The 23,283-nt window shown below is 38.2% G+C and overlaps 1 protein-coding gene across 10 annotated transcripts in view; it reads left to right on the forward strand.

Annotated features, from left to right (window-relative positions):
• ZNF143 (zinc finger protein 143) overlaps positions 1-23,283 on the forward strand; it is a 38,103-nt gene that overhangs the window by 3,889 nt on the left and 10,931 nt on the right. For 6 of the 10 annotated variants that reach the window (XM_037133803.2, XM_053673097.1, XM_037133805.2 and 3 more), the window contains exons 2-12: positions 2,381-2,499; positions 2,829-2,921; positions 3,729-3,812; positions 4,806-4,889; positions 6,123-6,319; positions 6,868-6,942; positions 15,056-15,175; positions 16,375-16,450; positions 17,378-17,503; positions 17,999-18,178; positions 21,705-21,932. In XM_037133803.2, coding sequence (XP_036989698.2) covers positions 2,388-2,499; positions 2,829-2,921; positions 3,729-3,812; positions 4,806-4,889; positions 6,123-6,319; positions 6,868-6,942; positions 15,056-15,175; positions 16,375-16,450; positions 17,378-17,503; positions 17,999-18,178; positions 21,705-21,932 — 1,375 coding nt within the window. In that variant the 5' untranslated portion in view covers positions 2,381-2,387. Of the gene's footprint in view, positions 1-2,361; positions 2,500-2,828; positions 2,922-3,728; positions 3,813-4,805; positions 4,890-6,122; positions 6,320-6,867; positions 6,943-15,055; positions 15,176-16,374; positions 16,451-17,377; positions 17,504-17,998; positions 18,179-21,704; positions 21,933-23,283 lie in introns of all 10 variants that reach the window. The other 4 variants (XM_053673098.1, XM_053673096.1, XM_037133806.2 and 1 more) reach the window with 3 other exon arrangements.

Genomic DNA, 23,283 nt, shown 5'->3' on the forward strand with positions numbered 1-23,283 from the left:
AGCAAATAATTTAGTAAGCATGTACCACGTGCCATGCATTTCTGAAGGCACTAGGAATTCAGGAATGAGTAGGACTGATGGGAGCCCTGCTGTCATGGAATTTAGAGGCCATTTAGAATGGGGGTGTCAAACTCACTTCACCTGGGGCCACATCAGCCTCCCAGTTGCCTTCAAAGGGCCGAATATAATATTAGAATTATATAAATGTCACTACTCCTTAACAGTTAAGTGAGAGCTCAGCCCTGCTGCCAGGTTGAAACAAGGTGGAGGGCCGGATTTGGCCTGAGGGCCTTGTGTTTGCAGTCTATGACTTACAGATTCTAATAAGTGAAATGCTCCTATGAAAGAGAGTTCTGTGATAGAAAATGAGGAGATAGTGGTAGAATGTGTATTTCAGTTAAGAGGTGAAACTGAACAACACATGTAAAAGTCAGAAGAGTTACGAGTGTAGTAAGAACTAGAGGGCCATGTCTGGTTGTATGTAATGGACGACAGTTGTAAAGTACTCTGCAACATGAGGTGTGTCTAACTCTATTTATTTACCCACTTATTTATTTAAAGATTATTATTATTATTTAATTTTTAGAGAGAAAGGAAGGGAGGGAGAAAGAGATGGAGAGAAACATTGATGTGTGGTTGCCTCTCGTGTGCCCCCTACTGGGGACGTGGCCCACAACCCAGGCGTGTGCCCTGACTGGGAATCAAACTGGGGGCCCTTTGGTTCGCAGGCCAGTGCTCAGTCTACTGATCCATACCAGCTCAGGCTCATTAGGTATTTATTGAACATAGAATCTTAGGAATCAAAATTCCAGAGACCCAAAGGACATAGCACATATTCCAGAAGGCTTATAATCTAATGGGCTGACTGGATATAGGAGTTAAAGGACTGGTAAAAAGAGAGAAGAGCATTAGATATCAGGAAGCAGAAGCTTTTCAGGCCAAAACAAGGTTCTGTAAACCTCACTTTTCTCACTTGCATAAAGAAAAGTGGCACAATAGTACATCTTCAGTGCCAAAGGCTTTAAATACATTATTTCACATAATTCTTACAACAGCGCTGTCAGGTGGGTCTTCCTCCATTTTTTTCAGTGGAGGAAATGGAGGCTCAGCAGGAGGTTAATTGCCTAGGAGCTGAGCAAGATTCAAATGCATAGCATGCAGAAGAAAAAAAAAATAACATGCCAGCAAATTATAAAGCCATAATGTACATGAAATCTATGATCATTAAAGTATAATGAGGGCCCTGGCCAAGCAACTCGGTCGGTTGGAGCATCTTCTGATGCGCTGGGGTTGCAGGTTTGATCCCCAGCACTTGTGGGAGTCAACTGGTAAATGCATGAATGGGTGGAAAGGCAAATCAAAGAAACAGCAAATAATGTAGGATTCAAATGAGGACTGAGATCTGGGTAGTGAGGAGCCAGTGGCAGTTAAAGGTTTTTCCCTCTGTTCAGAGTGTCCTTTCTATTCTTTTCTACCCCTAGGAAATGCTTACTTATCTTTGCATGCCCAAATTTACATGCCCTAGTATTTGCACTCCTGAGGCAAAGTTAAGTGCTGCTTTCTCTATTAATGCTTCTGTTTATAGTAACTACTTATTTAAAAAATCATGGACATAAACATGGTAAAAAATTTTAACTTATAGAAGGTATGCAGTAAAAATTAAGTCCCTTCCTCATTCCACCCTCATTTCCTGGTCCCATTTGTGGGAAACCTCTTGAACTTATAAATGTATATATATATATATTTATATACATTGTATAGCATGTATAGATATTCATATACATTTTAAAAACATGAATGCAGTTATAGGGAAGAAACAAACTTTCCCCTACCCTCAGGGTTCTTCTGGCTGATCTAATAATCAAACAGATTTGAGACAGATAAGCAAGAGAAAAAACCCAAATTTAATATTATCGCCACAGACATGAGAGAGTCAGAGACTCCCACATACAGGAGAGCCTTTTGCAGGAATGTGGGTGAGACATGGCAGTGGCTTGGATCAGGGAAGTAATGGCAAAGGTTGTGAGAAGTGGCCAGATTCAGGATAGATTTCTGAAGATCGAGTCAACAGGATTGCTAATGGAATATAAGTGGGAATCTTCAACCATGTTAAACCCAAAAAACTCTAATTATGGGAATTTTAGACATGGTACAAACCGAAAAGCAACAGTTGCCAGTGTGCTCAATAGTTTACTGATAAATTATGAAAAGCATGCCTTGGACTTTGAGTTCATAGTTTTACCCTGCATATTAAGTGAAATTGCAGCTTATTTCAAAAACTTTATTTTCTTGGCATTTTTTTATGGTTCATAAATATTCTTTGTAGCTTTTATTTCATGTGCATTGTTCTTTGTTCTCAAGGGCTATATTTTTCTTCAAGGTAAAAAATGTTGTTAGCCCAAATAAATCGAGACTCTCAGGGAATGACAGAGTTTCCTGGAGGAGGAATGGAGGCTCAGCACGTGACCCTGTGTCTGACAGAGGCAGTGACTGTGGCAGGTGAGCAGTCTTATCTGAAGGGCTTATGTGGATTTGGAAATATCGTTTAGCTTAAGGGAAAATGAAAAATCACAACACTGAATTTACATCCCTTTTCTCATTTAGCTAAAGACAACCCAAAGCTAAGCCTTTCAATAAGCATTTTTACCTTGGTGTAGATGCTGGGTACGGTGGGGCAGGGAAATGTTTTTTGTAGATACTAGAAGAAATCACACTTGAGTCTAAGTTAAGCAGTCTGCCCGTTGCCTAATTTTTGTTTAAAAGAATTAATTTAAACAGCATGTACCCGTGATAGTTATCTAAAGAAAATAACTATCTTTTTATAATAGATGGTGACAATTTAGAAAACATGGAAGGTGTAAGCTTGCAAGCAGTAACACTTGCAGATGGTTCTACTGCTTATATACAACATAACTCTAAAGGTACGTACGTCATTACAACCCACTGGTTAATATCAGCAATGCATAATGACCTCAGAGTTGGAGCACTTAGCAACTCTACCCCTTCCCAATCCTTCCTAGTTTCAGTTTAACTTAAATATTGGTTTAACAATTTGGGGACACTCTTTGAGATATTTGGAAGATACTGTGGGGTGTCAAAATTAAGTGAGGGAGAGAGGAGTGTCCCTAACCTGATTCTGTTAAGACCTTTCTTGCTGTTTATAGTTCAAGTTATTATTTAATGTTTTTAAGAAATACACAAAAGAGTAAAGTCATTTGGTTTTAGTTTTACATTTCCTCTGAATCAGTGTTTACTTTGATCCAAGAAATAGCGTAGTTCTCAAACTTCTTGTTTTTATGGAAACCCACTAAACACATATATACATAGTCTAGGGACTTACACCCCCTGGGTGAGAATGGCCTCACATACACCGACATGTCTGTCTGTTCTTCCCAGCTTCAGCTTCCCCTGTTCAGAGTTACTGTTTCTAGGTGGCTCTGAAAAGTGTACAGAGGTTCAACTCATGTAGCCTGCAGTGATGAGCCACTCTTCCTCTTGAACTTGTCTAATTGGAAATTGGAGGGGAGGAAGGATGGCTGAGGGAGGATTTTCTGCTTTCTGTAGGATCACTGGATGTGTTATTGAATTGCCTCAGAACATTGAGGGAAGAACCAAGATGAACATGATCTTAAGTAGTGTATGTTTTTATAGTTGATATCATTTTGAAATTGTATAAAGTTTAACATTTTTGCTTGTTCTAATTCAGTGGTTTAAATGTTTTGTTCCAGATGGAAAACTCATAGATGGCCAGGTCATTCAGTTGGAAGACGGTTCTGCTGCCTATGTTCAACATGTACCCATACCTAAAACTAGTAAGTATTTGATACTACTTGCTCTCCTGATTTTCATATTTTAGTCTTTTCTGCCTCCCTCCCTTCTTATTACCTAAACTTAGTCCTGATCTCTAGTCCTTCTTCTGAAAGGGAAGGTCAGTACATGTCACAGAGAGCAGTGAAAGACCATTTTAACTTGAGACTTTCTCTCAAAAATAATAGAAAAGAAGTTACTGGGCTGCACTCTGGAGACAGATGTGCAACAGTCCTAAGTAAATTTTTCTATTATTTGAGCTAGATGTCTCTGATTTTTTTTTCCTTCTTTTAATTCTTCTTATACCCTGGTATATATTTCTTTTTCTTTTTCTTTTTTTTAAGAGTATTTTATTCAGTGTTGTTGTTGTTTTTTTTTTAGGTTTTATTTATTTGTCTTTAGAGGGGAAAGGAAGGAGAGAGGGAGAGAAATATCAGTGTATGGTTGCTTCTTGTGTGTCTCCTGCGGGGAACTGGCCTGCAACCCAGGCATGTGCCCTGCTGGGAATCGAACCTCGATCCTCTGGTTTGTAGGCCCGCGCTCAATCCACTGAGCTACACCAGTCAGGGCCCCTGGTATATATTTCTAAAACAACTATCTTAATGTCCTTCTACCATTACATACTTATTGAGAGCAGTTTTACTGAAATTATGTAAATTCAAAGGACCCATAAAGCAAGTGTAGTTTATATGTGTTTGATTTATTTTATTTTTCTTAATCTTTATTTATTTTTAGAGAGAGGGAAGGGAGGGAGAAAGAGGAAGAGAAACATCAGTGTGTGAGAGATGCATCATTGGGTTGCCTCTTGCAGGCTCGCAACTGGGGAGCTGCCCCACAACCCAGGCATGCGCCCTGACTGGAAATCAAACCAGTGATCCTTCACTTCGTAGGCTAATGCTCAGTCCACTGAGCCACACCAGCCTGGGCATGATTTATTTACTCTGTTGTTGCTGAGTTATCAGAAAACATGGGATCTAAATGTAAGCATTGTTCTCGAGCAGGGGACAGTTTACGTCTAGAGGATGGTCAAGCAGTGCAATTAGAAGATGGAACTACAGCATTCATTCACCATGCCTCCAAAGGTAAAATAGTTTTGGAAATATAAATAAAATAAGGAAGAAATGGATATGTGGCAAAAATAAGACCTGTCTGTTGTTAATGAAGTGCTGTCACATAAAAGGAGATTTATGCTAGTTTTCAAGTACAAGAAAGCAGATTTTGGGACAGACTGAGCAAAATCTTTCTAATTTGAGCTGTCCAATAACAGGTCTCAATAGCAAATTTCTGTTCCCTAAAGGACTTCAAATACAGGCTGCTTTTAAAATATGAAATTAAATATTTGAAAGTTAAATTGTTGATTTTTTCTTTCTCTTAAATATAACTACTTTGTCTATTATGTTGATCTTTAATTATAACTTAATAAAGATTTAAAACTGTCTTAAGCAAATACAGCAAAATGTTAATGTTTACTAACTTTGTGTAGGGAGGACCGGGCAGGTGGAATGCATAGGAGTAGTGAACACAGCTCTGCGGCCAGACCGAGTTCAAATCTCTCTCTGTAACTGTTTAGCTGTGTGACTTTAAGCAAATTACTTAACCTCCCTGTGCTTCAGTTTCATGATCTGTAAAATGAGGATTATAATCAGTATCCACATCACAGAGTTGTTGTGAAGCAGAATGTGGAAACATACGTAAAGCACTTAGAATAATGCTTATCACACAGTATATGCTTAATAAACACCAGCTATTGTTACTACTTTATAAAATATTTTATTATAAAATGATGTAACATGTTTTAGAAAGACTGTTTAGTTGGGAAACCAAGGGAAAATTTTTTAAATTTTAGAATACTTTATAAGTAAATTTGTTTAATTAAAGATGAGAAAAAGTAATCTCTGAAGTTTTTCTTTAGCGGTGGGAGTTAATCATGGGTTTGTTTTAGTTGGATAGATTTACTATTTCACCACGCTGTGTATAGCTTTGTGTGGTTATTTAGAGGAGAAAAAAGAACCATGGACTTTGGAGTCACACTGACATGAATTCATCCTTTTTTTCTCAATGTACTGATTTTTGACTGTTAATTACTTTTATTTATTTCCTGGTTCCCAAAATCTCAATTTCCCATTTGTCCAGTGTGAGCAATAAGTATACTTGCCTCACAGAATTGTGAGGATTGAATGAAATAACACATGGAAGGTATATCAGCCAGGGCTTACGTAACTATTTAGTAAAACTTCACTCCCTTCATCCTTGAAATTATGTAACTGTTTATCAGACTACCTTTATTTTAATGCCATTCTCTTCCACTCCCTCAGATAGTTATGACCAGAGCGCGTTACAGGCAGTTCAGCTGGAAGATGGCACCACAGCTTACATCCACCATGCAGTGCAAGTCCCACAGTCCGATACCATCTTAGCAATTCAGGCTGATGGTACAGTGGCAGGTTTGCACACCGGGGATGCCACAATTGACCCCGAAACTATCAGTGCTTTGGAGCAGTATGCAGCAAAGGTACCTCATTTTACAATGTCAAGAATCTCCTTCTTTATTTTTCATTAAAAGAAAAGAAAACAAAAAGTGTACTAGTATACTTTATCCAATAAGAAACTAGCAATTCAGAGTCGGAATCAGACAGCAGAAAAGAGATCAGCATTTATCTTAAAAGAAGTATGTAAAAAGAAATGTTGAGGGAAAAGTAATGGGATGGAATAAGAGCTTGTGGAAAAGAAATGAGTGGGGGGTAGCTCACAGAAGTTATATGCAAGGATGAATGAGTACCATAAGAGGAATAATAGATTATATAGAGAACTACTTATGAATTAAGAAGTAGAAAATAGAGATTGGAAAAGATGAAGTAAAATCTCAAGTTTTACTTCAAAAGGGTTAGATTTTTAATATCTTTGATATAATTTAAAAGGTTATTTTCCCACCTTTTATTATGAAAATTTTCAGCATACACAGACATAAACAATATTGACTCTCCATGAACTTCCCACCCAGCCTAAACAATGGCCAAAATGTAAAGCTTTTTTAAGCTTTATTTTATTTTATTTCTGTAGGTGTCCATTGATGGAAGTGAAAGTATAACAGGTACTGGAATGATTGGAGAGAATGAGCAAGAGAAAAAAATGCAGGTATGTAAAGCTACTTTTTTATATTAGAATCTCTTTCTCTTAGCATTTTTAAACCCTTTTATGGATGCAAGCAAGAATAGGGAATCTCACTACCTTTCTAGGAAAATCTTACCATTTCAGAAAAACGCATGCAATATGCCTGGCCTGTTAGCTCAGTTGATTAGAGCATTGTCCTGATACGCCAAGGTTGCAGGTTCAATCCCCGGTCAGGGTACATACAAGAATCAACCAAGAAATGCATAAATAAGTAGAACAACAGACGTGCATCTCTCTCTCCCCCCCTCCTTCTCCCTCCCTCTCTCCCTCCCTCCCTCTCTCTTTCCCTCCCTCCCCTTCTCCCCTCCCTCTTCCCCACTTTCTGTCTCTCTGAAATCAATAAAAATAGAAAAAAAACATTGTGCAGTATATATTAGCAACTTTCTCAAACTATCTCAGGTGTAAGGATTCATCATATAGAAATACCACAGAAATCCAGATGAACCTTGTGTTCTGTAGTCCAAGGCAATTTGGGGCACCATGTGAACTGACTTTGCTTTTCATATCTTTTTGTTTCTTCTGTTTCCGATTCCCTCCATACTTTCCTTTTCAGCTCTTGGAAAAAAGGTCCAGTCTAGCTAATTATTATTGTTTGCACTGGGCAGAGCTGTTTGTACCTTTTGTACCAGACTACTTCCTGGGCTGCATATATCCATGGGTTGGCTGCCCTTGTTTCAGATGCTTACCCTAGATTTAGTCATTAGCTGCCCCTTACCCAAATAACAGCCTAGAGCAGCAGCGCCTCTAAAAGTTGTTTAGTTAGTACAAAGTAGTCACAGATGCGTTCTGGGAGTTCTATAGTTCAAAAATTCAAGACTTGCATAATTCAAGACTGTTTCGAATTATGTATTTTTGTTTTGTGTGGGTGGGTGTCCTTGGAGCTTCTGTAATCATTGTAGCATATTCTTGTTTTAATGCTGTTCTTTTTCTCAGCAATTACCTCTTAATATCCTGACTGCTCCCTCAGCAGTGTTTGCATTCATCTGAGAGTTTTATCATTTTTATCTCCTATCTTAAAGTTACTGCTTCAGGGTCACACTTCTTAACTTTAGTATTAACATCACTTAGTGGCATTGAGTTATACTGTTAAGGATTATCAATAAGGTTTTACTTTTATACTGACAGCAAATGATATAGTAACAGGAATCACTGGCAGAAATTTGATACTTCTAAACATTGCTGAACAGCCAAGTATTTCTGTTTTCCATGAAATGGCAACAGTATAAGCACTGTTTGCAATTTACTAAGTCAACCTCTTCTCAAATTCAAATACTGTGTAAATATGTACAAAAGATGTTGGTCAAGGCCTGGCCAGGTAGCTTAGTTGGTTAGAGCGTTGTCCCAGTATGCCAAGGTTGCCAGTTTGATCCCAGGTCAGAGTAGATATAAGAAGCAACCAATGAATGCATTAGTAAATGGAACAACAAATCATTGTGTTTCTTCCACCCCCCAAAAGATCAATAAATAAAAAATATTGTTAAAGGATTTTAAATAAGAGGTATAGGTCATTGCCTTGGGGTTGCCCATTAAGGGTTTTTATCTCTTGTTAGTGACTGACAATTAAGTTTTTAAATAGATTATTTCTAAAGAAAGACAGTTGTAATTACACATATAATAACTAATACAGAATGTGTCCTACAGAAAAATGAGTGCAACATTATAGTATACTATTATCATAAAAGCTTGTTACTGTCAATAACTTCTGAGCCAGATGTGTCACTAGGAATTCAGAACTGCAACATGTCATAAAAAGCCCTATAACTCTTCATGCAGACATAAAACCATTTGATGTTGATGCCAGTGGACAACGAAATAGAAGAAAGTCGAATGGGATATTTTCTTGATTGTAGCTTTTTCTCCTTTGCCCTTTTTACTTCTCCCTTACAGAGTAGATCTGTGTCATGCAATATGGTAGCCACATGTGGCTACTGAGCACTTGAAATCTGGCTAGTCAGGATTCAGATGTGCTGTGAGTATAGACTACTTATGGGATGTTCAAGGTTTGTTATGAAAAAAGAATGTAAAATATCTATTAATAAAACCTCATATAGATTAGATGTTGAAATGATAATTTGGACATGCTGAGTTAAAATAATTACTGAAATTAATTTCACCCTTTGGGTTTTTTTTTTTCTTTTACTTGTAAAATGTGGCTACACTAGAACATTTTTAATTACATGTTTCTTGTATTCGTGACTCATTATATTTCTCTTCATTAATGCTGGACCAGAAGTTCATGAATCCTTCATCCTCTAAAACACTGAAGTACCATATTTGAGGTCGAGGGCCCAGTACATGGCATTAAAATGTCAAAATATCCTTAAAGAACCACTCCAATTAAGCAGCACCTGTAACTTCTAAGCTTGACTCTTGGTGCTTCTGCTACTTCTGCCAGAGTTGCTTAAGAAGGTGCAACTCTAGGCCCTGGCCAGATGGCTTGGTTGGAGCATTGTCCTGTATACCAAAATGTTGCTGTTTGGATTCCCGGTCAGGGCACATACCGAAGTTGTGGGTGTAATCCCAGGTTGGGGTGCATATGGGAGGCAACCAATCATTGTTTCTCTCTCTCGCTCTCTCTGTTCCTCTCTCTCTCAAGTCAATTTTAAAAATATCCATGCGTGAGGATTAAAACAAAGAAGAATGCCCAGGCGTTCAGTTATAAGAACTGTGAGGATGACGGGTGTGTGTATGGGGGAGACTGCTGCTGCAGTCACTGCCTGCAGGTTGCACCACCCTTAGTGAAGTGGCAAACAGCATAGTGGTAAAGTAGCACACAGTTTGTAATTTAAAAAATCTGAGTTGAGTTTCCACTCTGCTATGTAGTAGCTATATGACTGAGCAAATTAACTTCTCTGGATCTGAGTTTTATTATCTGCTAAATTTGAATAATAATGCTCTGCCTTACCTATCTCATGGGATTATGAAAGTCAAATGAGATCTTCAGTTGATTAATAGTTTAGTTAAGATATGAGAACATCATTTGTAAATGTATTAGGATGATATGGCATGATTGGCACTTATGTGTTCTATTAGAATACCAGGCTTTTTTCATGGTTTCCATTAGTTTTGACTATATTCAAAACTAATTTTATTTACATGGGATGGAGATCAGAGGTTTTGACTTGCCAGTTTTAATCACAGCTCTAGTAACACAGAAAGTTAGTCAAGCTAGCTCAAGACAAATAGATATATTATATGACTATACAAGAAGCCCAAAATAGGAACTGCTGAACAGTTGAATTTCACAGGAACCAGAGCCATCTGGCTTGCAGAGGAGGCATCACTGGAGGCTATTTTCATTCTTCCTTTTTCATCCTCCTCCCCTCTTGCACGCCCCTTTTTTCTCTGCACACAGGCTTTCTTTGCAGTCACTGAGTTTACGTGTGGCTCATCACAGCCATGGCTTCTCCAGCTTACCACCCATGCTCAGCTTAAGATTCTTTAGGTCAAGGTTTCAGGACTCGGTTTGACGTGTTTTTTTGTTTTTTGTTTTAATACTCACCCAAATACATGTTTATTGATTTTAGAAAGAAGGGAGGGAGAAAGAGAGGAGAAGAAGCATTATATGAGAGAGAAACATCGATTGGTTGCCTCTGTACATGTCCCAACCAGGTACTGAAGCTACTAACCAGCCATGTACCCCAACCAGGAATCAAACCCACGACCTTTGGTTTATGGGATGACTCTCCGACCAACTGACCCACACCAGCCAGGGTTCAGCTTGACTTTTTAAGCCAGGCCACATAGGGCACAGATCACTGGCTAGCTTTAGATACGCCATCTTTTCTGGTTATCACAGTCTGTGGGTGGGTAGCAGATTCTCCCAGACGTGAGTTGGATGATTATCCCGAAACCTGTTCAGTATAGGCAGTTTTAATGTGGACCATATTTTATGTATATTTTTTGTCTTTTTAGCTAGCTATGTGATCTTGAACCTTGCTTTTTTAAGCCTTTTTTCCCCTAAAAGAAAAGTATTAGATAAGGGCTTATTAATTAGAGATAAATACAAAATTAAGCTGTGGAGCTTTTAAAAATAATCCATGATTAAGACCAAATTCCAGAGATTCAATAAGTAGATCTGAAGTGGAACCCAGGATTTTAAAAAAATAATATTTTTAGTAGTTTCAAAAAAATATTTTTTAAGATTTTATTTATTTTTAGAGCGAATAGAAGGGAGGGAGAAAGAAAGGAGGAGAAGCATCAATGTGTGAGAAAAACCAGTCAGTTTCCTGTTGCACATCCCCAATCAGGGACCTTGCCCACAGCCCAGGCATGTGCCCTGACCAGGAATCGAACCAGCAACCTTTTGATTTGCTGGATGATGCCCAACCCACTGAGTCACACGTCAGGGCAATAGCTTTTTAAATTTTTTAAATTTAATTTACTTTTTATCTTATGTTTTGATTTAATTAATTAATTTACTTTTTAATTTTTAGAGAGGGAGAAAAACATCAACGGGTGGCTGCCTCTCATGTGCACCGTGCCCCCGCCCCATGCACATCCCCCACCCCCATCCCTGTTCCTGTCCCTGGGAACCCAGCCTGTAACCCAGGCATGTGCTCTAGACTGGGCATCGAATCTGTGACCCCCTGGTTTGCATCTGGCACTCAATCCACTGAGCCACACCACCCAGGGCTTTTTTTTTTTTAATAGAAGTACAAAGTAAGAAAAAAAAATTGCCTTACTATAAAGTAAGGCAATTACCTTACTATATAGATACCTTCTTCTTTAAAAAGGTAATCATGTTTATATTTCAAAAATCCAAATGGTATAGAGGCAAAACTAAAAAGTTCAGTACCACTACCCAATAGTAATAATTAGAAATGTGTGGGATTTGTTTGTTTTTAAGTCTTTCTGGCAATGCTGATGTCTCCCCATGGTTCCTTAGAGACAGACCCCTCTATTGCCACACTTAAATGATTAATTCCTTTCTTGAAAGAGAACATACTTTTAAAAATGGGTTGAGTTGCTTTTATTTTATCCTCCCCCAAGAGTATAAATTATTTACATCCTAATAAACAAGTTTAAACTCATCAAATGACAAGAGTTTGTCTGAAATGTTCATTAGGCCATTATGGTAAGTGGAATTTTAAGTGCTGAATCAGGTAATAAAATGTGCCAGTTACCCCCCCACCACCAGGTCCCTCCCTGTGGCTACAGAAGCTCTGCTAGTCACTTATCACTGGGCTATAGCATTCTGAGGCCTGCTTCTCATCTTCTGACCCAAGGGCAGGTCACGTTAGTTAAGCATGCTGGTTCTCATTTTTTAAATTTGTAAGTCATAAATAAGTCAGTTTATTGGGCAGTCCTACCATGTTACATCACATAAATGCAACTCCTCAATTAATGGTAGTTAATCTCGACTATTGAAGGCATTTTGGAATTCAGTCTTATATTCAGCCCCTTATTTACCACAGTGGTTTGCTCCTCCTCAGAATCCTAGAATGTTAAAGCTTTAAGGGACTTAGCATTAATTATCTTGTACAGTGGTTTTTAAACTCTAATTTTGAGAGGCCTTAGGGTTTCTTTGTGGTCCCTCGGGGGCTAGCAGAGCTCTGTGCCACCCACATCTGCCTGGAACAATAGTTGGATAGCAGCCGGAATGGCCCTGTGTTTTATACAGTAGAACGCTGTGTAAGATTTCATCTGGCAAAGGATTTTGACTTCTTTAAAAATATTAAAGGAAAAAAATATCACTGACTTAGTATAAGATGTTCTTTATGCAGACAGGCAAACAGATCCTACATGACTTATACAAGGTCACACAATGAATATATTGCAGAACTTAGGTTATCTTTTAATTTTTAGAACATATTAAGCATAAATAGTGAAGTCATTTTTTAGAGGTGTTTTTAGAAGCTGTTAAGGCAGTTCACTGGTGTTAGCTTCTTTTTTTAAAAAAAGACTTATTGACAAATCATCATATTCTTTAAAAAGATTTTGTTTATATTTAGAGAGTGGGGAAGGGAGGGGGAAAAAGAGGGAGTGAAGCATTGATGTATGAGAGAAACATTGATGCCCCCAACTCTCATGCCCCCAACTGGGGACCTGGCCTGCAACTCAGGCATGTGCCCGACTGGGAATTGAACTAGCAACCTCACAGTTTGCAGGCTGGTGCTTAATCCACTGAGCCACACCAACCAGGGCAGTGTTAACTTCTGAATTGGCCTTGAGACATTTCCCTTGTGATAATATATTAGGTTATATTTCTTTTTGCAAAGACTATATATATTCAATATTGTGTAATCCTAAAATACCTGTTTTAGCTTTAGCTTATTAATTTAGATTTTGAATTTTGGATTCTACCTATTTTTACCCTTTAAAAAGTCTGCAGAATCATCTATTGCTTTTTCTTCCATAGTCATTGTTCTAGGCAGTTTTTCATTACTTCTTCTATAGTTACGGTTATCCAAATTTCTTCTAGTTTCCTTGCCTTTTTTGTCTTTCACTCTATTCCATATTATTATCAGAGTTCTCTCTCTAAACACAGAGCTAATCTTGTTCAGTCCATTACTTTAAAATTTTAATGGTTTTATTTTGCTTTTATTATCTAGGCTTGCCCTTCAACAAAGCCTAAAACTCTCCCCAAATGTGGTTCTAAATTTTTCTTTATTTTTCACATTATCCATTGCATTATAGAGACATAGTGCTCTGATTTAAGTTTCTATTTCTTTTTGACACACTTTCATAACTTTTGGTCATAGTAACCCTTCTTCATGGGCTGCTCTTTGTTCAAAGAACAGGGCTACCCCTGTTCTTTGGCCTTCAGATTTTACCTCCAAACAGCTCACCATAACTGGAATCTCTACCTACTTTCCAATTTTGCCCCTCATAGAACTTTGCATAGATTGCTATGATAGCAATTAGTATCTTCTGTCATAATCCATAATTTATAGAACAATTTTACTAACTAGAATAACAGCCCTACTAAGTCAGGGACCATTTTTTATTTATTATTAACTTCTAATTTATTATTTGAAGTTGAAAGTGTTTTTTACATTGCTTTTAGGATACATGTCCTAAAATAGATAGATAGATAAATAGATAGATAGACAGACAGATAGATAAAGAGTGTGTGTGTGTCCCTTGAGTATATCATGGAATACCTACATAGAATGGAGATGTTGCTTGGGTTGATTTTTCTAGAGCAGCAGTACAGTAGTCCCCCCTTAACTGTGATTTCAGTTACCCATGGTCAGCTGCAGTCCAAAAATATTAAATGGAAAATTTCAGAAATGAATGATTCATAAGTTTTCTATTGTGTGTCATTCCAAGTAGCATGTTGACATCTCATGCTGTCCTGCTCCATCCTTCCTAGGAGGTGAATCATTCCTTAGTCCAGTGTATCCCCGAGGTACACACCACCCCTGTTAGTCACTTAGTAGTTGTCTCAGTTATCAGATAAGTTGTCATTGAATGATAGTACCTGTGTTCAAGCACTTAATACTATTTTACTTAATGATGGCCCCAAAGTGCAGCAGTAGTGAAGCTGACAGTTGAGACATGCCAAACAGAAGCTGTAAAGTGATGCCTTTAAGAGAAAGTTAAAAATTCTTGATTTACTAAGGCACTTTATCATGTCACGTTATCATCATTATAAGAAGGGTGATTACAGTACAATAAGGTACTTAGACCACATTCACATAATTTTATTATTATATTATTGTTATACCTACTGTTTTAGTATTAGTTATCGTTGTTCATCTCTTACTGTGCCTAATTTATAAATTAAATTTTATTATAAGTATGCATATATAGAAGAAAACAGTGTATATACGGTTCAGTCCAGTCTGTGGTTTCAGGTGTCCACTGCGAGGCTTGCAGTGCATGCCCTGTGGGTAAGGAGGGCCTCCTGTACCTCTGTGAGCTCTCGCTGTACCTCCGTCAATCTCCATAGCCACTGACTGCAGCCATGGGACAGAATTAGCCTAACTGGCTGAGCATGAAAGAGTTTGCATAAAATGATGACCTAAGTCTGGGAACCTACATTATAGTTTTATCTTTTTTTATTCTGAAAATAGCAATTCCATCTATTTTATCTCTCTAAATAATTTGTCATACTTTTTTTTTAATATAGATTGTCTTACAGGGACATACAGCAAGAGTAACTGCTAAATCCCAACAGAGTGGAGAGAAGGCATTTCGATGTGAATATGATGGATGTGGAAAATTGTATACAACAGCTCATCATCTTAAGGTATCTGTAAAGAAATGCTGATCTAGTTATGAGATTACCTAGGACATTTAATGTCAGCATGACATTGTAGCATTCAAATGCCATCGTTTTCTCCCACTTATCAAGGTGTAGTATATCTATATACTATATACACTCACACTCATACAAAGACACACAAAAGCCTATACGGATTTCAGAAAATGTCAACATTTTGAGGGCTTGGACTATGTTTACTTCATCTCTGTTTCCCTACTGGTACATGGTAGGTACTCTATGTACTTGAATACATTTTTGTCAAATGTGAAATTTTTATAATTATATGAGCTTGTGTTTATTCACTGTGTTAACAGTGATTTGCTGAAATCTAGCAAAAGTTGGTGTTAGCTCGTCTTTTCTTCCAAATATATAGGCCAAGTACTGTCATTGCAGCTAAACACAGTATACCATGACTCAAAAGTAATAGCAATTACTGAATAACTTAGTGTGGCAGGAAGTGTGTGTGAGCGTATTTGGAGTGGCAGCCTCAGAGCCCATCTCTGTTACTTATCAGTGTATAAACTTAACATGTTACCTGACCTCTTAGGACCTCATTTTCCTCATCTATAAAATTGGATGATAAAAAGTACATTCCTCTTAGATTGGTTGTGAAAATTAAATAAAACTGTACATGTAAAACATTGAAAAGAATGGCTTGGCGTGTGGTAGAAGTTCAGTAATTGTTGCCCATTGTCATGATCATTCATTTGTCACAGCAGCACTCAAAGGTAGATACTATTTTGTCCCCCACTTTACAGAGAGGAGTTTGAGGCTTAGAGAAGGCCCTGTCATGGCCACAGCACTAGTCAGTGGTAAAGCCTTGCCTCAGGCCAAGGGCCCTCCAGCAGCAGCCTCCCCACCCTGAACCTTGCATGTGTAGCCTCTCCCTAGACTCTGCTCCCAGCTTTCATCATGTATATGTTCCATGCAGACACCTTTGACCATCCTAGAAAATAGGCACACCTCCACTGTTCCTATTTCTTATTTAAAATGAATACTTTTTAACATAAAACATTGGTATGTTGGTACTTACTGGACTGTAATTTTTGAGAAAAGTGTTATCATTTTTATTAAAAATAACAAACAACAGATAATTCTGCAGTGAAAAAAATAGGTCTGTGTTGAGACCATCTACCTGAAGAATGCCTAAAGGAAATAGAATCATGCCTGTGTTTTAATGACAGGTGCACGAGAGGTCACACACAGGAGACCGGCCCTATCAATGTGAGCATCCAGGCTGTGGGAAAGCATTTGCAACAGGTAAAAACATGCATTTTCTCTGTTTCTTGGTTTCAGTTGAGGTCAAGCAGAGACAGGCCAGAGGCAGGAACTGACCCCTCACCTTTGGCACAGTAACCAGTTTTTCAGTCTCTCCATTAACCTTGTCCTGCTTGCTCTGTTTTCTTTCTCTCTCTCTCATTCCCATTTTTCTCCTCAGGCCTGTTTTGTTCCTGCCTACTCTGTTCAGTGTTTCACTCCATGCCCTGCTTTCTTTTAGCAAGAAAAACAAAAGCTGCGCATTAAAAGCTGATGCAGCATTTAACATGAGGACATGCCTTAGGGGGCGCCAGGGGGAACTGGACTTATCAGTGGGAGAGGCCTGCTCAGGGACATGTTGAGCAGGGCCAGGACTCAACAGTACCAGGCCTCTTAACTTCTACCCTGTCCTGTTCCTCATTCCAGGTCTCGGTTCCACTCCAGGGTTTTGGATTATGAGTTAGGAACATTTAATAAGGTTGGGCACTTGAAAAAAAGGCACACAACCTCTTTTAGACCGAGATGAAGCTGTCGAACTTTCGGTATTACAGTCCTGAGCTGTCACACTCTTGTATTTTTTTTAAATTTATTTTTAGAGAGAGGGGAAGGGAAGGAGAAAGAGAAACAATGATGTGTGAGAGAAACGTCACTCGTTTGCCTCTCACACACCCCTCACCAAGGGGCCTGGCCTGCAACCCAGGCATGTGCCCTGATGGGAAATTGAACTAGCGACCTGTCGGTTTGCAGGACAGTGCCTAACCCACTGAGCCACACCAGTTAGGGCTACTCTTATACATTTTAATACTTATTTTGTTGTGCTTGTCTAGTAGTATATCCTTGGTGTTTACTATATTTTTCAAAAGCTTAATCTCAATGGTCATGGTTAGAGGGGTCTTGTGTAATTAAATTTCTTTTACATTTTTCTTAAAGGTTATGGATTAAAAAGTCATGTCAGAACCCATACAGGAGAAAAGCCATATCGGTGTTCAGAAGATAATTGTACTAAGTCCTTCAAAACTTCAGGAGATCTACAGAAACATATCAGAACTCATACAGGTACTGATGTGAACACATCTATCTAGGCAGTTCTTACCTGCAGGGAGGGGATGTGGGGAAGGAGTCTCTGGAAGAGTTTCGGGGGTCATCATCAAAGGGTTTTTCTTGAACTGAAATTCCATGCAGTTTGCCATTTGAGCATGTATGCTTCTTTCCAGGATGAGGGTCCATAACTTTGTAGATTCTTAAATCAATCTGTGTCCCCAAAAAGATTGGCCCTAGACCAGCAGTGCTCTCAGTTTTTAGGGCTTATCTGAATATCTAAGTAACCGGCTAATTTACCTAGGATTACACATCTAGGTAAATTTAAGTTTGGAGCAGAAGATGCTGTTCATGGGGCAGGGTGGGGGCTGTGAACAATCTGAAGGGGAAAGGAAGCTTATACACAGAAAGGTTAGTGTCCTGACCATGACCCTAAGCAGAATGGAAAAATAAGACATTTCCATTTTCTCTGTGTTTTTGTGCCATTTAATTTATTCCTTTTTGCATTTTCAGGAGAAAGGCCTTTTAAATGTCACTTTGAAGGCTGTGGTCGGTCTTTTACAACATCAAATATCAGAAAAGTGCATATTAGGACACACACAGGAGAAAGACCTTATTACTGTACAGAACCAGGTTGTGGAAGGGCATTTGCCAGTGCCACCAATTACAAAAACCATGTGAGGATACACACGGGTAAGAGTCTCTGATTTCTTGGTCTTTAACTTTCAAGGCTCGCTTTAAGTCCTGCCTCTTCCATAAACTGTTGCCAAGTAATCTCTTCCCTCTCTCCTACTACTTGGCTTGGTGGACAAGGATTAAGCAAGTTTTTTTTAAAAACCTCACCTTAGCATTTATAAATTCATTTATTCAACAGTGTCTAAGTACCCACTGTGTATGACCTGCTAGACATCAGAGATACAGAGACAGATAAGACATTGTTCAGGGCAGTTGAGCTGAGGAGAGATGAGAGATGTGTAACTGCTGCACAGGGTCTCCCAGTTACATGAACAAGATGCCGTGGGTGTAGAGAGGCGCAGGGCCATCTCTGTGGGAAAAGCATTTGGGGAAGGCTTTAGGGGGAATTTGACTTTCAGATTCAGTCCTACAGTTGGCTAGGCAGAGGGAGAGTATTCGTGGTAGTGGAAGTGTCATGAGTAAAGCTACAAAGGTATAAAAAAAAAATGTAACTTACTTGGAGAACATTGAGTGGCTCCATGTGACTAGAGGCATAGAGCAAAATTTTTAGTCAAAATTCCTGACCCAAATTGAAAACCACTATAATAAGTCTACTTGTAGGTTCATTTTTCTATGAAAGGAAAAACTATTAGGTTGTTTTGCATATGACTGTAAATGAGAGGACACACAGTACACTGACGTCATATTTCAGATATAATCATATCATGCATATCATGTTTGTTATGTGTTATTACTGTCATTTTCCCTGCATGATTAACTTAATCTCTTTTCTAAGAAAGTAGCTTGTGAAAACCTAAGAGGCGTAGAAAAGGTTAGAAGAAAAGGCATATTTTGTTAGTATAACGCATTCCTTTTATATTTTTGAGATACTTCAGTTTTTTATTTACCGTACTTGTTTGCAAGGTAGAAGGAAAACAAAATTGCTATTCTATATTATACCATATCATTGTGTATTACATACAGACATATACCTGCTGAGCTCATTGAATGCTGAATAATTAGGTAGTTGGTGTTTCAAGTGCTTCATGTTATGTAGACATTCTTGGTGAGTTAACACAGGTGCTTAGGAACTTTTTTTGTGATATTTGGGAAAAATTAGCTGGGATTTTTACAGGGGCTGGGAAAACATTTTTCCTGCTTAAAGTAATAGAGGCCTAGCTGGTGTGGCTTAGTGGATTGAGCTCCTGCTTGGGAACTACAAGGTCGCCAGTTCAATTCCCAATCAGAGCACATACCTTGGTCGAGGGTCAGGTCTCCAGTAGGGGGCACATGAGAGGCAACCACACACTGATGCTTCTCTCTCTCTTTTTCCCTCCTTTCCCTTCTGTCTAAAAATAAAGAAAGAAAGAAATTTTTTTTTAAATGAAGTAATAGACTATAAACCCATTATCTCAAAGTTTGCCAGTCAGCACGTTTTGTAGTCAAGTTAGATTTTGGTAAGAGGAAAGCCTACATTAAGTGTGGCTGTACTGATCTTTGGAATATGCAGATAGGGCAGTGCTCTCAAGTGTGGCTGCACATTGGATTAACCTTTAAAAAATAGACTGATTTCCCAAATTATGTGTGCAGAGTTCCTAAGGTAATTTTACTGGGGTGGGGCCCAGGTATCAGTCTATATTAAAAGCTCACCATGTCTTTTGTCGACATAAATGGTTGAGAATCATTGAAATAGATCCAGTAGGTAGTGATAAATGTTTGTCTGACTCAAGAGGTAGTCTGGGGCTAGAAGAAAGGAATGGCTGATGATCATCAAATATACGAAACGGTAAACACCCACATTATGCTGTAATTGGAGTGTAAAGATTAATTGCAGTCTCTTCTTGCAAGGTTGATGAGATGGCCCATGTGAGGCAGGCAGCTAGCCAGTAGGGAGCTCAGAAACCCAATTCCAAGTCATTTACCCCTTGATGTGATTTGGTACCACCTAGTGGCAGTTTATGCTCCAGCCTCAATACAAATAGAGCCAATTTTCTGAGTTGGTATTGCCCAATTACCTGCCTGGCTTTGCTTTCACCACATCTCCCATATAGCCATCTGCCAAGATAAGAAATTTAACCTGCCCTGCTTTGAGAATAGGACTAGGCAGAGGACAGGAGGCAATCTCCACTTAATTTATGTACAAGAGTCATTACAGATTACGTTAGTATGAGATTTTTGACTATTTGTGGGTGGTTTTACTGTTCAGAGCTATGGGAAAGGATGCAGTTACCTAGGGAAGGTATAAAAGGAGAACGTAGGACATGCATGTGTATACACACACATATGCACTGTTTTAGAATGAGGTTACACCAATACCTACAAAACAATCCATCCGACAGCTCTCTTTTTCTCCCCCCATTCCTTATTTGTATGTCCCTTCTTTCACAGCAAGAACTCTGGCTTCCAGCAACATTGACACATGTACTATTTGCTCAATCTTTTGTTATATCTCAAATAATTTCAGAATCATCTTGCCCATAAAATAAGTTGAAGATTTGTTACCTAGTCCAAGACTGAGCAGTAGTTAAGTACTGAGTGTGTTAGTCAAATACTGTGCATACAAGTTTAAAGTATTCACTTAAACCCCAATTAGGTTAATTTGTTTCAGTTTGCTTTCAGTTTTAGATTGTCCACCACCATTTGTTAATACTGTCTAGATAGTTTATGATACTAAGTAATTATTGTTAATTTTGTTTTTTTAAGTCCTGTCTTTCAGACATACAACCTGAAATATTTATAGATGCAATGGGTTGCTATCTGGAGTTGTTTCAGAATAATCCAGGGGGAAGAAGTGGGGGGGTGGTATGTGTAGTGAATAGATGAAACAGTATTGGCCATGAATTGGTAGTTAAAGCTAGGTGCATGATACATGAGGGTATATTACACTGTTTCTCTATACTTTTGTGTATGTTTGGAATTTAATAATATGTTCTAAAAATGGTTGCATTGCCTATATTGCTCTCAGATTGTTTCATGGAAAAAGATTTCTAGTTGTTATTTCCCTTTGTACTGCCAAGTAGTTTTTAGTGAATATTCAGTAGCTTTTCATTGGATGTAAGAAGTCAAGTGAAGTTAAATATGAAACACGTATGTCCTTTTAGAGTTACTGAAGTGTCTAAACTATATAGGCTTTTTAGAAAATCTTTAAAGTAAGCTGCATTAGTTATAATAATAATTACATTTCTTATTGTCATTATTAGTGTGATATCATTAATCATATCTAGATTATCTAGTAATAGGTAAGTTACAGTTTTATTAAAACTTACGAGTTAAACTAGGCAACATCTCCTTAATTTTCTCATCCTTTGAAATTAAGGGAAAAGTGGCATTCAGACTCAGGGCAGCACTTGGGTGCAGACTACCTTTTTAACCAAACCAAAAGCATATTAGGGAGTATTTTCTGTGTGCTGCCTCATGGCAGATAGAAAGGGATTGGCAACTACTACTTTTTGCCCCATTCCACGTATGGAATGATTATGTTTTTATATGTAAAAGTTGATTTTTTGTTGTTGTTTTAGTTTTTTCTGTTCTGTTCTTTACTTAGGGGAAAAGCCATATGTTTGTACAGTTCCTGGGTGTGACAAAAGGTTTACAGAATATTCCAGTTTGTATAAACATCATGTTGTTCACACTCACTCGAAACCATACAACTGTAACCACTGTGGGAAGACATATAAGCAGATCTCCACCCTGGCCATGCACAAACGGACCGCCCACAATGACACTGAGCCAATCGAGGAGGAGCAGGAAACCTTTTTTGAGCCTCCCCCAGGTGAGGAGTTTGTCTAATATATCTGTCTCTGTGTTTGAGAATCAACAGTAATCAACATAATTTATGATTCATAGTATTTTCTCAAATCATAAAGTCTCATTCTAGTAAGCACACAACCGTATAATTTACAGTTGTGATAAGTGTTATCAAAGAAAGGTACTTGGTGCTTTAGGATATATAAGAAGGGAACTTCACCTAGCCTGGACCTCAGAGAAAGGTTCCCTGAGGAGGTGATTTTTGGAGAAACCTGGAGGGTTAAGCAGGTGTCAACGGTTAAAGGTTAGGGAAAACAGGGAGCAAAGACTAGAAAATATTTCAAACGGAGGGAATGGCACATGGGAAAAACCCTGAGTTTCGAGAGAGTGAAGTATATTGGAGACTGAAAGAAGCCTGGCCAGTGCGGCACTTCTGAATGGAAGGTGGCATAAAGTGAGGGTGGAGAGCCAGGCAGGGGCAGCTAGATTATTGGGGTGTGTTAAGGATGTGTTGATCTTAACCGTAAGAGCAGTGAAGCACTCCCAAATAACTCTTAGTTGATTCACGTGCTTGCTGTTAGATAGTGTTGTAGGTGACAGAAACATTCATTTCAGTAAGAATAAACTCTTGAGCCCTGTCTTGTGTGGCTAAGTGGATTGAGCTCCAGCCTACAAACTGAAAGGCTGCTGGTTCAATTCCCAGTTAGGGCACATGCCTGGGTTGCAGACCAAGTGCACAGTTGGGATCGTGTGAGAGGCAACCCATTGTTTCTCTCCCTCTCTCTCTCCTTCCCTTCCCCTCTTTCTAAAAATAAATAAATCTTTTTTAAAAAGTGTTTCAGAGAACTACATTGTATGATTTCATTTAAATAACAGCACAGGCAAATAGAAAAAATGAAGTAGGTTTTGCTAAACAAATTATAGATTGTTTCAATGTTTCAATGTTTTATTGAGTATCTCCTAAATGAAGTAAATTTGAAAATTTTTTAAAAAACAAAACTTTTCCCATTCTTAACATTGAAAACATTTAGGTGAAAAGTAGGTTGGAGAATAAAGGAAAGAACAGATCACTCACTCGCTGATCACATGATTCTTTGTGGTTCTGATTTGTCTTTTTAGATATCTGTCACATGATAGTAAAAAATAACAAATCCTTCAGTCTTGAGTGCTATATTATTTTCTAGCTGAAGCACTGTAAGTGCCCATGGTTAAATACTACAACTGCTGAATCCTTACAGTTATAACGCATGTTTTAATGGTGGCACACTTAGGTTTTAAGACTTTTTCTTTAAGCTTCCTTAATCCCTTTCCTAAATATTGATGTTTCAGATTGTCAGAATTTCTTGTACTCAAGAAAATAGTCTATATTATAATAT

This window comes from Artibeus jamaicensis, unplaced genomic scaffold (assembly GCF_021234435.1).
Source record: "Artibeus jamaicensis isolate MK-2021 breed Jamaican fruit bat unplaced genomic scaffold, CSHL_Jam_final contig_797, whole genome shotgun sequence".
In the NCBI taxonomy this organism is placed as follows: Eukaryota; Metazoa; Chordata; class Mammalia; order Chiroptera; family Phyllostomidae; genus Artibeus; species Artibeus jamaicensis.